The following is a 15,109-nucleotide window of genomic DNA, read 5'->3' on the forward strand; positions in this document are numbered from 1 at the left end:
GGCACAATGTGGATGTTTTGGGCTAAATAATTATATGTGTAACATTTGCATAAATGTGAGTGTGTAGTTTATGGATTTCTATAAAGTAGACAGAAACTTTTATGTGTCTATAAGGTGCATAACAGTTTAGAACATTAACGTTTACACATGTATGGACATACACAGGCATGTAAAAGTGCTGAAAAACTAAATGCTGGTCTGTAAATACGTACATATCTTAAGTAATGGGTATTTTGGGGTGGAAGTACACATAGGTGGAGTCTTGGCAGAGCAAAGGAGGCCTCACACTTACATATGTAACTTACAAATACTATAAATTCCATGCAAATCTTTGGCATTTAGGCATAAGCACTTACACCACGTCAATGGCTGGCATAGATGCTTTTGCCTAAACTACAGGCATGTATCTAACCTGTTAATGCTGGTATTCTATGAAGGAAAGTAGGCCCTCACTTTCTTTTATAGAATAGGCACCTTCAGTATATATTGGCACACTCTTGTAGAATCATCCCCTTAGGATCCTTAATCTATTCAAATCAGTTGTATCTTTCAACTCAAACTGTGGTATCTTTGGTAAATTTAGTTGAAAATCCCACCAAATGTAGCTTTCTAACATGATCATCTAATTCAAGAACTAGCAATTGATGACAACTGACCCTAAGATGTGTTGTCTCTTTTCAGTTACTGAGAATCATATAAGGATGGCTCCCATGATAACAAATGACAAAGGACAGTGTGAGTATTTTGTAACGTAATATTTCTGTCTCTAAGACAGCATCTAAAGCTGGCAAGACAGCATATACGACCATTAGAATCAAGCGCTAAACAGATGAGTTACCAGTGCAGTGTTGGTTATCCTCTGCTCAACATCCTTATAGTTATGACACTGACTGGTGACCTTTGGATTATCAGAGATGATTACTAATGCTTGATTTAAACTAACACATTTTCCAAAAACATAACCATTCATCCTGTTTCTTCAGCTTCACCTGTTCTGGACTGCACACTTTCTTATGGATTTTTATGTCATCCACAAATGAAAACAAATTGTCTTTATCTGCAGACAAGCAGTGGTGATGCAAGCAAATCCTATATAACAGAGCTCTCCTCTAGCTGAGAAGAAGCCTTTGCCTTTTCTTGGCATGGTTAGAACATAAGAGTTGCCATACTGGGACAGACTGAAAGTCCATCAAGCCCAGTATCCTTTTCCAACAGTGACCGAATCAGGTCACAAGGATCTAGCAAAATCCAAGGAATAAAACAGAGTTTATGCTGCTTATCCTAAGAAAAAAGAAGTGGATGCCTTAGGGATGTTTGTTTTAGGAAATTATCCAAACCTTTTTAAAACTAGGCTAAGCCAACTGCTTTAACCAGTTCCAGAGTTTAAGTACCCACTGAGTGAAGAAATATTTTCTCTGGTTTGTTTTAAATCTTCTACTTAGCAGCTTCATTGCATGCCACCATGTCCTAGTATTTTTCCTCATAGAGAAGTTGCCTCATCCCTTGTGTTATTTTCCTCACCCTTCTCTGTACCTTTTCTTTTTCTTTTTTTAAAATCTTTATTGATTTTATAAGCACATAAATTTTGTACTATCCAATTTTTGCAATCGAACTGGAGTCCAAAATCTTCTATATAACAGAAACAAGGTTTGTCTCATAGATATTGAAGCTGTACAACTCATCCGTGACCATTGAATAGCAGAAATATTCTGCTGTGTTTCTATGCTCCAAATATCTCTTAAGCTTGCTCTTGGTGTTTTCGAAAGATATTTACATATTAATTTATACCATTTAGCGGTCTGATGACCCTGAAAATCCATTTGGAAACATATGGCTGGCAGACTGTGTTGACTTACCAAAGTACATTTTCTAATTCTGCTATCTTTTTTGAGATACGGCTACTGAAATTGCACACAGTATTCGAGGTGAAGTCATACCATAGAGTGATAGAAAGGCATTATAACATTTTCATGTTTGTACTCTAGTCCTTTTCTGATGATTCCTAACATTCTGTCTGCTTTCTTAGCCACAGATGCACACTGATCTGAGGGTTTCAACATATCCTCAACATTGACACCTAGATTCTTTTCCTGGGCAGTGATTCCTAACTTTAAACGCTGCATCACGTAGCTATAGTTCAGGTTCCTCTTTCCCACATGCATCACTTTGCACTTGCTCACATTAAATGCCATCTACCATTGTGATGCCCAGTCTCCCAGTTTCACAAGGTCCTCTTGCAATTTTTCACAATCTTCTTGCGATTTAACAACTTTAAACAATTTTGTGTCATCAGCAAATTTAATTATCTCACTAGTTATTCCCATCTCTAGATTAGTGATAAATACAGTACATTAAAAACAGCGGTCCCTGGACAGACCCCCTAGGGAATACCACTATTAACCCTTCTCCACTGAAAATGCTGACAATTTAAATGTACTCTGCTTTTGTTCAACCAGCTCTTAATCCATAATAGGACATTACCTACCATCCCATGACTTTCTAAATTTCTCAGAAGTGTTTCATGAGGTACTTTTGTCAAATGCCTTATAAAAATCCAAATACACAATATCGACCAGATTACCTTTATTCACCATGCTTGTTAAAGGCCCATCCTCCCCTCAGTCTATCATTTTTCATACTCTAGGACACTTGCAGCTCTCTATGTTTCTTCTCAACACCACAATAAATGTTAATAAAAAGAAGAGAAGTAAACAGAGAAGAGAAAGAGTTTGGACAATTTCCTGGAGCAAAAGTCCATAGTCTGTTATTGAGAAAGACATGGGGGAAGCCACTGCTTGCCCTGGATCAGTAGCATGGAATGTTGCTACTCTTTGGTTTGGCTAGGTACTAGTGACCTGGATTGGCCACTGTGAGAATGGGCTTGATGGACCTTTGGTCTGACCTAGTAAGGCTATTCATATGTTCTTATGTACTTGAAACAACTCAGCAACACGACATCTGTTCCATTCTAGTCTCTTGAGTCTTCAATGGCTTGGAGATTGAAGCAGCAGCTCATGGACTGTTTTCAAAACTCTTAAGAAGTTAGCTCATAGATCTCCACCCAAAAGTCCTACCAAATCAAATGGGTGTTTTTCAAGCTGAACACTATTCAACAGGCACAACTCTGTCAATTACACCCTGCCACAAGTCCTTTCCTACTTTCACTTTCTTTCACAATCAAATTCATGCTGTATGACTCCACTTACCTGAAATTACCACCTACTCTGAAATAGTCAATCAAAACTGACTTTCCACACAATCTTTACAATCTTATTTTATAAGAGGACTTTCAGACATTCATCTGTCCTGGGTCCTTAATTTTGTCCTTGATGAGCTCATGAAGGTCTAGCTTCATTCAAGCACTTTACCTAGAAAGTAATATTTCTAGTCTCCTTCACTTTGGCTAGGAAAGTCAGCAACCTTTAAGCTGTGATTGCTTATTCATTGTATGCCAGATGCCAAGCAAATTTTTGGTATTGGTTTGGCACCAAAATTGGCATGAAACCCATATTAAGCCTTTTTCAGTTTTGGCCCAAAATGCCTTTTTTTTCTGACTTGTGCTGTCTTCCTTTGCTCCTTTCTTTGAACAGGAGCAGCTTTGACTCCCTTTCACTCTGAAGAGAGGTAGTCCCCACTCCCTCCCCCTCCCCCCCAAAAAAAAGAGGTAGCTGTCTCCTGGACCACCGACCCACCCAACTACAAACACCCTAGGCCTACTTCGAAACTATTGGTACACTAGTGATATAGTTGGGTCAGGAGTGATCCCCAGCCTCTCCTGCCTATGTCTGCTCCATTGTCAAAATGGCTGCCACGACTTCTATAAATGATCTTGCAAGACTGCTGCTAGAAGTTACTGTAGCCATTTTGAGACCGGAGTTAGTGTGGACAGAAGAAATGCACAGTCTCTTTCTGCCCATACTGGCTCTAATCTCAAAATGCTATTGTGATCTCTCGTGGTAGTATCACAAAATAGCATTAAGAGGTTGCAGCAGCCATGCAAGAAACTGCATGTACAACCAGAAATGTCCTTTTACATTGGGGAAATTTCTTAAAGGGAACTAAAAGTAAATAAACAAGGTATGCCCATCCAATAGGTAGCCAAGCATCTGCTTAGTACAGTATATATATATATATATATATATATATTTTTTTTTTTTGGGGGGGGGAGGGCACAGTTGCTGTAATCAATGTATCTATGTTTAGCATCCCCTCATTCTCTCCCAAAAGTACTCAGTGGTTCCCTTCTCTTCTCTTCCTTACCTCTGGTGTGTAAGTCATTTTGTCAACTCAAAACTCTTTTTACCTGATGTGGAGCCTTGAGAACCTGTTACAGAAAGGATAGGATCTGACAGCCTTGAGCAAATGCAGAAGCTCAATACCCTGTATTTGGGTGTGATTAATGCTGTGTTGGCAAAGTGCCTGCTGTGGTGGAAATAAGGAAAAGAAGCTGCTGAACACCTTATAAGAACATAAGGATAGTTATCCTGTTTACAATAGAGGCCAGTCTGAGTCACAAGTACCTGGCCAAATAGTACCTGCATTCTATGCTACTTATCCCAGGGCAAGCAGTGCTTTCCCCCATGTCTGTTTCAATAACAGACTATGGATTTTTCCTCCAGGAACTTTTCTAACATTTTTTTTAAACCCTGCTACACTAACTGCTGTTACAACATCCTCTGGCAATGAGTTCCAGAGCTTAACTATTCATTGACTGAAAAAATATTTCCTTCTATTTGTTGTAGAGGTGTTTCCATGTAACTTCTGCACCAGTCATAATATTGTAGACCTCCATCATATCCCCCTTCAAACTTCTCTTTTACAAGCTAAAGGGCCCTAACCTTTTATGGAGGAGCCTATCCTCATATGAGAGGAGTTCCATCCCCTTAATTATTTTGGCTCAGTCTTACAGGAAATTTGTTCCATGAAACAGGCCTGGTCAGACTGGGTCCTTTTAAGAACATTGAAGTCACCCCAGCCCTGACTCTTACCTACTCTGGCTACTCAGTTAGAGGGGGAAGAGAAAAAGTACAACATATAGAAACAATGTGCACTAACATGGAACTTAGTTTCTCTCTTAGGAAAAATAAGCCTTTTGGTACCCATAATACGTCACTGTTCTAACATTTGTGCAAACCTACTGTACCTAATTGTACATCATCACAATAAATTTTTTTAATGCTTCCACATGGGAATCACTTAGCTGAAAGTGACCAAAAGCCTCTTAGAAATTAGAGGTAACAGAATTTGATGTAACAGAGTATAATAGAAACATAGAAACAGACGGCAGATAAGTGCCACGGCCCATCAAGTCTGCCCACCGCAATAATCCTCCCCTACCTTTCCCTGTGAAGAGATCCCACGTGACGATCCCATTTTGTCTTAAAATCAGGCACGCTGCTGGCCTCAATTACCTGTAGCGGAAGATTATTCCAGCGATCAACCCCCCCTTTCGGTGAAGAAGTATTTCCTGGTGTCACCGTGTAGTTTCCCGTCCCTGATTTTCCACGGATGCCCTCTTGTTGCCGTAGGGCCCTTGAAAAAGAAGATATCCTCTTCCATCTCAATACAGCCCGTGAGATATTTGAACGTCTCGATCATGTCACCCCTTTCTCTGCGTTCCTCAAGTGAGTACAGCTGCAATTTATTCATCTGTTCCTCATACGGGAGATCCTTGAGTCCCGAAACCATCCAGGTGGCCATTCGCTGAACCGACTCAAGTCTCAGCATATCTTTGCGGTAATGCGGCCTCCAGAATTGTATACAGTATTCCAGATGGGGTCTCACCATGGATCTATACAAAGGCATAATGACTTCGGGCTTACGGCTGACGAAACTCCTACGTATACAACCTATGATTTGTCTTGCCTTAGATGAAGCTTTCTCCTCTTGCTTGGCATTCTTCATGTCCTCACTGATGATCACCCCTAAGTCACGTTTTGCTACAGTCCTCGCTAGGATCTCACCATTAAGGGTGTAAGTCTTGCATGGATTTTGGCTGCCAAGGTGCATGACTTTACATTTTTCGGTATTGAAACTTACTTGCCAGGACATGGACCAGCGCTCCAGTAGGAGTAGGTCGTGCGCCATACTGTCAGGCATTGAGTTATCGACAGGCACTGGTTTTTTTTGTTGTGCTCTTGCCTACTACATTGCATAGTTTGGCGTCATCGGCGAATAGCGTTATTTTACCTCGAAGCCCCTCAGCCAAGTCCCTTATGAAAGATGTTGAAAAGGATCGGACCCAAGACCGAGCCCTGTGGCACTCCACTGATCACTTCCATCGTTTCGGAGGGGGTGCCATTCACCACCACCCTCTGAAGCCTACCTCCAAGCCAGTCCCCAACCCATGCTGACAATGTGTCTCCCAATCCTATAGAGCTCATCTTGCTCAACAACCTGCGGTGTAGTACGCTATCGAATGCTTTGCTGAAGTCCAAGTATACGATGTCCAGGGACTCCCCAACATCCAGCTTCCCCGTCACCCAGTCAAAGAAGCTGATTAGGTTGGATTGGCAGGACCTCCCCTTGGTAAATCCGTATTGATGGGTATCTCGTAGATTCTCCTTGTTCAGGATCGTATCCAATTGGCGTTTGATTAGAGTCTCCATTAGCTTGCTCACTGTTGATGTGAGACTCACCGGTCTGTAGTTTTCAGTCTCCGTCCTGCATCCTTTTTTGTGGAGTGGAATGATGTTAGCCATTTTTCATTTCAACGGAACTCTACCTGTACTAAGGGAGAGATTGAAGAGCGCGGATAGCGGTTCCGCCAAGACGTCACTAAGCTTCCTGAGTACCCTGGGGTGTAGGTTGTCTGGCCCCATTGCTTTGTTAACCTTGAGATTAGACAGCTCACAATGGACAGTGCTGGGCGTAAACTCGAAATTACGAAACGGGTCCACCGAGCAGCTGAGGGCCTGAGGGCCTGCAGCTGAGGGCCTGATCCCGGCGCCTCAGGGGTGAAGACTGAGCAGAAGTATTCATTTAAAAGTTTAGCTTTTTTGGAGTCTGATTCTACATAGTTCCCGTCTGGTTTCCTAAGGCGTACTATCCCGCCTATGTTTCTGTTTCTGTCACTAATATATCTGAAGAAGGATTTATCGCCCTTCTTGATGTTCTTCGCTAGATTCTCCTCCATTCGGAATTTGGCCTCTCTGACCGCTGTTTTGATGGCTCTTGACTTGGTCAGATAGTTTTCTCTAGATTCCTGCTTCCCTGAGTGTTTCTAAGAGATGAACACTCTTTTCTTTTCTTTTATGAGGTCTGAGATCTCTGCAGAAAACCACTGTGGCTTATTATTTCTTCGCCGTTTACTTACCGATTTTATATAGCGGTTGGTTGCTTCTTGTATGGTAGCTTTCAGAGTTGACTACATTACTTCTACATTATCTGTTTCTGCTCGGTTTAGCAGCGCCTGATGGATGAAATCCCCCATGCCCTCGAAGTTGGTGTCCTTGAAGCTGAGGACCTTGGTTAATGTGTTAGATTTGTCAAAATCTTTCCTTAGATTGAACCATACCATGTTGTTGTCTCTGGAGGCCAACGTGTCGCCCATCGAGACCTCTGTCACACTTTCTCCATTGGTAAGTATCAGGTCCAGTATTGCCCGATCCCTTGTTGGCTCCAATACCAGATGCCTGAGTCTTGCTCCCTGAATAGAGTCTAATAGCCTTCTGCTGCTGCTGGTCGCAGAGGAAAGTGTGGTCCAGTCCACATCAGGCATATTGAAGTCACCTAACAATACTGTGTCCCCACGCAAGGTGATTTTCTTTATATCTCCGATTAATTCCATATCTAGGTCTTCCAGTTGTCTTGGGGGTCTGTATACTACACCAAGATACAGGCATTTGTCCTTCCCCCTGGCCAAATTCACCCAAAGGGATTCCCCTGAGTACCTGACCTCTGCGATTCTGGTGACTTTAATGTCATCTTTGGTGTATAACATAGAAACATAGAAGATGACGGCAGAAAGGGGCTACAGCCCATCAAGTCTGCCCACTCTGCTTATCCATCCCCTGTCTATGCCCCAATGACACAATTTCCTTATCTTGACCCTCGTAGGGATCCCACATGGGTATCCCATTTATTCTTAAAGTCTGGCACGCTGTCTGCCGCGATCACCTGCACTGGAAGCTTGTTCCAATGATCAACCACTCTCTGTGAAGAAATACTTTCTGGTGTCGCCATTAAATTTTCCGTCCCTGAGTTTGAGCGGGTGCCCTCTTGTGGCCGAGGGTCCCTTGAGAAAGAAAATATCATCTTCCACTTCGACACGTTCCGTGAGGTACTTAAATGTTTCGATCATGTCTCCCCTCTCCCTACGTTCCTCAAGAATGTAGAGCTGCAATTTGTTCAGTCTCTCTTCATACGAGAGCCCCAAGATCATCCTGCTGGCCGTCCGCTGAACCGATTCAATTCTGCGCACATCTTTACTGTAATGTGGCCTCCAGAATTGCACACAGTACTCCAGATGAGGTCTCACCATGGCCCTGTACAACGGCATTATGACTTCAGGCTTTCGACTGACAAAACTTCTATTGATACCACCCAATATCTGCCTTGCCTTAGATGAAGCCTTCTCTACTTGATTGGCAGTTTTCATGTCTTCACTAATGATTACCCCTAAATCTCGTTCTGCTGAAGTCCTAGTTAAAGTTTGCACTGTGTGCATGGATTTCCGCTTCCGAGGTGCATGACCTTACATTTCTTAGCATTGAAGCCTAGCTGCCAGGTTGAGGACCAACTTTCCAATGTAAGCAGGTCCTGCGCCATATAATTCTGTAAACTGCATTCACTTACTATATTACATAGTTTGTTGTCATCGGCATATTGAAGTCCCCTAGCAGTACAGCTTCTCCTCGTAGAGTGATATTCTCTATGTCTTCAATTAATTCTGCGTCCATGTCTTCCAGTTGTCTTGGGGGTCTGTATACCACACCTAGATACAGGCATTTTTCTCTGCCTCTTGCCAGGTTTACCCAGAGGGACTCCCCGGTGTACTTGACATCTGTTGTCCTGGTGGTTTTGATGTCCTCTTTAATGTATAGAGCAACCCCCCCCTCCTAACCTGCCCTCTCTGTCCTGACGAAGTAGATTATAGCCCAGTATAGCCATATCCCACCCATGTGAGTCTGTGAACCAAGTTTCAGATATTGCCACCACATCTAGGTCGGCATTCCTTATTTCAGCCTCCAATTCTAGAATTTTGTTACCTAAACTGTGTGCATTGACATACATGACCCTCCATATCTTGTGTTTGCTAAGTCCCTGTGAGGCGTATCCTACCCGAGTCGGTGTGACTCCTAAAGAACTGTTTGCAATGTGGGTACTTACCTTGGACATGGAAGCGGAGTTTCGACTCACCTCACCAGGATAATTCCTTTCTGCACTAATATGTGAATGGGTACCCTCCCCCGACTTACTTAGTTTAAAGCCCTGTGAAGCAGGCGGGCTAGTCGGTGTCCGAAGACGTTCTTACCCCTACTGGTCAGATGGAGTCCTTCTGGTCCCTGAAGTCCTTGTAGCGCTTCCCCGTGGTTTAGGAATCCGAAGTTCATATCCCGGCACCATCCCTGTAGCCACTCGTTCGTCCTCAGAATATGTTCATCTCTGGCTCTTCCCTATCCTCTAACTGGGAGGATCGATGAGAAAACCACCTGCGCTCCTGTCCGCTTCAGCTTCTCATCCAGTGCTCCAAAGTCTCTGATGTTGGTCTCCGGCGTGTTCCTGGCAGTGTCATTGGTTCCTATGTGGACAAGAAGCATAGGAAAGTGGTCTCGGGGCGTGAGTAGTCTATCCAGACTGGCGATGACATCTCGTATCCTGGCTCCAGGCAGACAGCAGACCTCCCTAAATTGCATATCCGGTCTGCAAATTGGTCCCTCGGTGCCCCTCGGCATGGAATCCCCGATGACTATTACTCTGCGTTTCTTTGGGGGGATCCAGTCAGTTGTCCCTGGAAATGGAGCTGTGTGTTGGGCCTGCTCCTGTTCCTGCTCCTGTTCCTCATCGGCAGTTCCTTCCTGAAGAATCTGGAATCTGTTCCGCAGGGTGAGTTGAGGGGTTGATGTATAGCTGCCCTGTTTGTAAGAAGAAGGAGAAGAAGAGATTGAAAAAAGGGGTGGTGGTCTCCTATGTTTGCCCGTGGAGGAGGTCACCAGCTGCCAGGAGTCAGTGCCACTAGCCATTTCCTGTAACCCAATTGTTGGTTTCAAAGCTGATGATTTGGGCGTCTCAAGGATGGACTTGTCATGGGTCTGCTCGGTGATTTGGGACAGCTCCTGGACGACTCCGTCGATATAGGCCTTGTCCTCTCGGATGCTTCTTAGGCGTATCACCTCCTCCCTGAGGCTCCTTAGTTCCTGCATGAGATCTCCATCTAGCTGCGCGGCCTCCTCTGTCTGTGTAGAGACTGTAGTGTAGCGCTGGGGGATGGTCTCGGTCTGCACAGAGACCTCTGTCCACCGTCCTGAGTCCTCCTCCTTCTGCACGCAGTCCGTGGTCGCTTCCTGGATCCCCATAGCGACTGGAATACTGGTCATGATTGTAGACTTCGCACTTCTTGTCCTCCCTGCCATTGCTGAGTTGTAATTGAGGTCTGCCTGTTAGTAAGGTAGAGAATTAGGAAAATTAGAAAAATCTGTCTGTGAGCAGGTGTGAGATTTTGAAAGATTAGGGTGTCTGAGAGTTGGAAGATTGGGGTATCTAGTGCTTGAAAGATAAGGGTGTCTGAGAGACTGAGAGTTTGAGATGTCTGAGAGGGTTGCTGTCTGTGAGCTAGTATGAGAGCCTGTACGATTATGGTGAAGGGATAGTGTGTTTGAGAGGTCCGTTTGTTGCCCTAAGGTATCGTTGTCTTGTGTAGTTTGGCTTTTCATAAGGCTCTTTGCAAAGGCGTTCTCGCTAAGACGAGCGCCTTTGCCGCTCGCCTTTGCCGCGCGCCATAGGCTCGTCCCCTTTTATGGGGGGAGATTGGCTGGTGACGTCAGGGGTGGGCGGAGTTAGCTCTCGACTCTTCCCCTGCTAGCACCGCCTTCTCTGCTCCTCTCTCTGCTTCTTCCTGCTAGCACACTCTCAGCTCACTGTTCTGCCATGTGCTCAGGACTAGGCACAGCTCCTACAGTCTCCCTTTGGCTGGCCTCTTATTGCACAGCTATGGCCTACGGTGCTGAGCTCCATAGCCTTAGTGCATTAAAAGCAGAGTGCTTTGCTGTGCCTCTGAAGCAACATCAGAGCCTCCAGACAACTGAAGCTGCAAAATACTGGGCTCTTCCCTGCATAAGTTCTACCCCCCCTCCCATTTTGCCCTCCCTGTCACGGCGAAGCAAGTTGTAACCCGGTATGACCATGTCCCAGCCGTGGGAGTCCGTGAGCCAGGTCTCGGATATCGCCACCACATTCAGGTCGACCTTCCTCATTTCTGTTTCTAATTCCAGGATTTTGTTTCCCAAACTTTGGGCGTTGACGTACATAGCCCTCCATGTTATATGTTTGCTATGTCTCTGTGGGGATATTTCTGCTTGAGCTACTATGACTCCTTTAGTGCAATTTGCTATGTGTGTACTCTTCCTAGATCCAGAATTACAGCGTGAACTTGCCCCAGACTCGTAAATGTGTACATTCTCCCCCGACCCAGAATTACAATGTGAACCTACCCCAGATTCGGAAATGTGTGTATCCACTCCAGACCCAAATCCAGAAATGGAATGATTACTTACCCCCGTCTCAACAAAGTATTAGCAGCTTGGCTCGCCAGGTAGATTAATTGTGCCTGTACCCTCCCCCAACTTACCTAGTTTAAAGCCCTGTGAAGTAGGCGGGCTAGTCGGTGCCCAAAGACGTTCTTTCCTCTTCTGGTCAGGTGTAGCCCGTCCGGTCCCTGTAGTCCTTGTAATGACTCTCCATGGTGCAGGAATCAAAAGTTCATCTCCTTGCACCATCCGTGCAGCCAGTCGTTAGCCCTCTGGATGCGATCCTCCCTGGCTCTACCCTTGCCCCTCACTGGGAGGATCGAGGAGAAGACCACCTGCGCATCCATCCTTCTCAGCTTCTCACCCAGGGCTCTAAAGTCCTCAGGAAGTAGCCAATGGGGATTGAGGCAAAGAGGGGTGATATGAGCAATGGGAGCTGCGAGTAGTATAAAAGAGTATGCAATATAATCTAGGGAAAGGAGGAGGATAGACTTAGTAAGGAAAATTGGGAAAGAGAGGATATGCAGGGCTGGGTTTTGTACTGGCAGTGCCCTGTATGAGCACCAGAATCTGTGCCCTAAGCTCCTCCTTTGAGCACTGCAATTAGCAGCACTCTCTGTTACTGCAGAATCAGACTCTTTTAGAGCTGACCAGGAACGAAAGATTTTTATCACCAAGCCTGTAAGAAACAAATGCTTCTTATGCTATGGGGCTCATAATCGAAACACAAAAATGTCCAAAACAGACCTAAGTCGACACTTAGACGAACATTGTCAAAATACGTCCAGGCGACGAAAATAAAAACAGGTTTTGGACATATTTCTAAACGACCAAAACTAAATGGGCTGTTTCAGGAGGAGTGTTGAGGGTGGGAGTTGGCCGGCTTAGAATGAGTCATACAGCATGTATAACCGAAAGCATGTAAAGCATGGTCTAAGTCAGTGTTTTTCAACCTTTTTACACCTATGGACTGGCAGAAATAAAATAATTATTCTGTGGACCAGCATCGGTCCGTGGACTGGCGTTTGAAGAACACTGGGCTAAGTCGCAACGTCAAAGAGATGGCTTCCGGTTCAGGCACAGGATGCCTGTAAGAGCCACTGTCCGTGGCTTTGTGCACTGAATCAGTTAGGAAGAGGGAGCTGGCTCGAAGATAATGCTGCATCGATAGGACCGTGGACCGATGGTTGAAGAACACTGTTTTGGGCCTGATGCAATCTGCTGCTTTATCTCATTGCTCCAAATGTCTTTTAGGCTTGTTTTAGGTGGGGGGGGGGGGGGGGTTCCCAAATATTCAGATATTAATTTGTACCACTTGGCGGCCTGGTACCCTTGCAAATCTATCTGGAAAGAAATGCTTCTTATGTTATGTGCTTAGATAAAAAATTTGAAGACCATTGTTGTAAACCAGCCCTTTTATTTTCAGTGCCCCTACCAGCACCTAAGGAGGGTCCAGGTTAGTATTCAGTCTTTACTGTTGTGATTTTCAGATTTCAAACATTATTGTTTTCATTTCAGTATGGTTATGCTTTATCTTCTTAGACAACAATATTTTAGATTTTAAGTACTGCTGACATACATTATATAAGTAATTTTGGAAATCACCTAGCATTGTATGATTGTGAGATCTTGAATTATTTTTTTTTTATTTGTAATTCTTTTTTAATTTTCAAATCAAATACAAAAGTGCAAAGAATATATAATCAAGTAATATAATAATCAGCATTTACATCCAAACAAGTAATAATATAAAGTACATTTCCCCCTCCCTGGATGTGTGTGAAGATCAATTAGGAATCAAAGGTTTATGTATTCAATCAGTTTTTACAAATTCCGCTAATGGACCCCAAGTCTCTTTAAATTTTTTATGATGTCCCAGTTCAGAATTCATTCTCGCATATCTATAAAATTGACACAGGGTTTCCCTCCAAAAGTTGAAGTTCAGTCTGTCCCAGGTTTCCAATTTTTTGTTATTAACTGCATAGCTACCCCTGTCATAATAATAATAAGTCTGTTCTTGGTTGCATTAATTGGAATCTTAGGTTGTAAAAAAAGTCCCAAATAAAACAATGTCATATGACAGTGGAATAGAAGTTTCCAATATCCTATTAATTTTATCTCAGATAGACTTCCAAAAGTTGAGTATCAAGGGACAATAAAACAATAAGTGATCCGGTGTCCTTATTTCAAGATGACAGAACCAGCATCTATTAGACTTTGAACTATCCAACTTTTGTAAACAAACAGGGGTCTAAAAAATTCTATATAACAGGAAAAACCAAGTTTGTCTCATAGACGCTGACGCAGTACATCTCATTCTCCATCCAAATTCGTGGCCATTGAGTAGCAGAAATCTGCTGCTTTATCTCAATGCTCCAAATGTCTTTTAGGCTTGTTTTAGGTGGGGGATTTTTCCCAAATATTCAGATATTAATTTGTACCACTTGGCGGCCTGGTACCCTTGAAAATCTATCTGGAAAGAAATGCTTCTTATGCTATGTGCTTAGATAAAAAATTTGAAGACCATTGTTGTAAACCAGCCCTTTTATTTTCAGTGCCCCTACCAACACCTAAGGAGGGTAAAGGTTAGTATTCAGTCTTTACTGTTGTGATTTTCAGATTTCAAACATTATTGTTTTCATTTCAGTATGGTTATGCTTTATCTTCTTAGACAACAATATTTTAGATTTTAAGTACTGCTGACATACATTATATAAGTAATTTTGGAAACCACCTAGCATTGTAAGATTGTGAGATCTTGAATTATTATTATTATTTTTTTTTTTTTGGAATTCTTTATTAATTTTCAAATCAAATACAAAAGTGGAAAGAATATATAATCAAGTAATATAATAATCAGCATTTACATCCAAACAAGTAATAATATAAAGTACATTTCCCCCTCCCTGGATATGTGTGAAGATCAATTAGGAATCAAAGGTTTATGTATTCAATCAGTTTTTACAAATTCCGCTAATGGACCCCAAGTCTCTTTAAATTTTTTATGATGTCCCAGTTCAGAATTCATTCTCGCATATCTATAAAATTGATACAGGGTTTCCCACCAAAAGTTGAAGTTCAGTCTGTCCCAGGTTTTCCAATTTTTTGTTATTAACTGCATAAAATAATTATTCTGTGGACCGGCATCGGTCCGTGGACCGGCGGTTGAAGAACACTGGGCTAAGTCATGGGCCAGACCTCGCCCATCCACCAAATCTCCACCCCAGACCCCACCCCCATAATAGTACTAATTGCACCTTGCACGTCCCGTGCCTCATCTGGAAGTCTACCCTCTGACGTTGCAACGTCAGAGAGATGGCTTCCGGTTCAGGCGCAGGATGCCTGTAGGAGCCACTGTCCGTGGCTTTGTGCACTGAATCAGTTAGGAAGAGGGAGCTGGCTCGAAGATAATGCCGCATCGA

General features: G+C 43.4%; 1 protein-coding gene across 1 annotated transcript in view; it reads left to right on the forward strand.

Annotated features, from left to right (window-relative positions):
- LOC117368880 overlaps positions 1–15,109 on the forward strand; it is a 499,867-nt gene that overhangs the window by 212,362 nt on the left and 272,396 nt on the right. Inside the window, exons 19-21 of the mRNA XM_033962624.1 lie at positions 682–735; positions 13,114–13,143; positions 14,243–14,272. Coding sequence (XP_033818515.1) covers positions 682–735; positions 13,114–13,143; positions 14,243–14,272 — 114 coding nt within the window. The remainder of the gene's footprint in view (positions 1–681; positions 736–13,113; positions 13,144–14,242; positions 14,273–15,109) is intronic.

Source organism: Geotrypetes seraphini, chromosome 11 (assembly GCF_902459505.1).
Source record: "Geotrypetes seraphini chromosome 11, aGeoSer1.1, whole genome shotgun sequence".
In the NCBI taxonomy this organism is placed as follows: domain Eukaryota; kingdom Metazoa; phylum Chordata; class Amphibia; order Gymnophiona; family Dermophiidae; genus Geotrypetes; species Geotrypetes seraphini.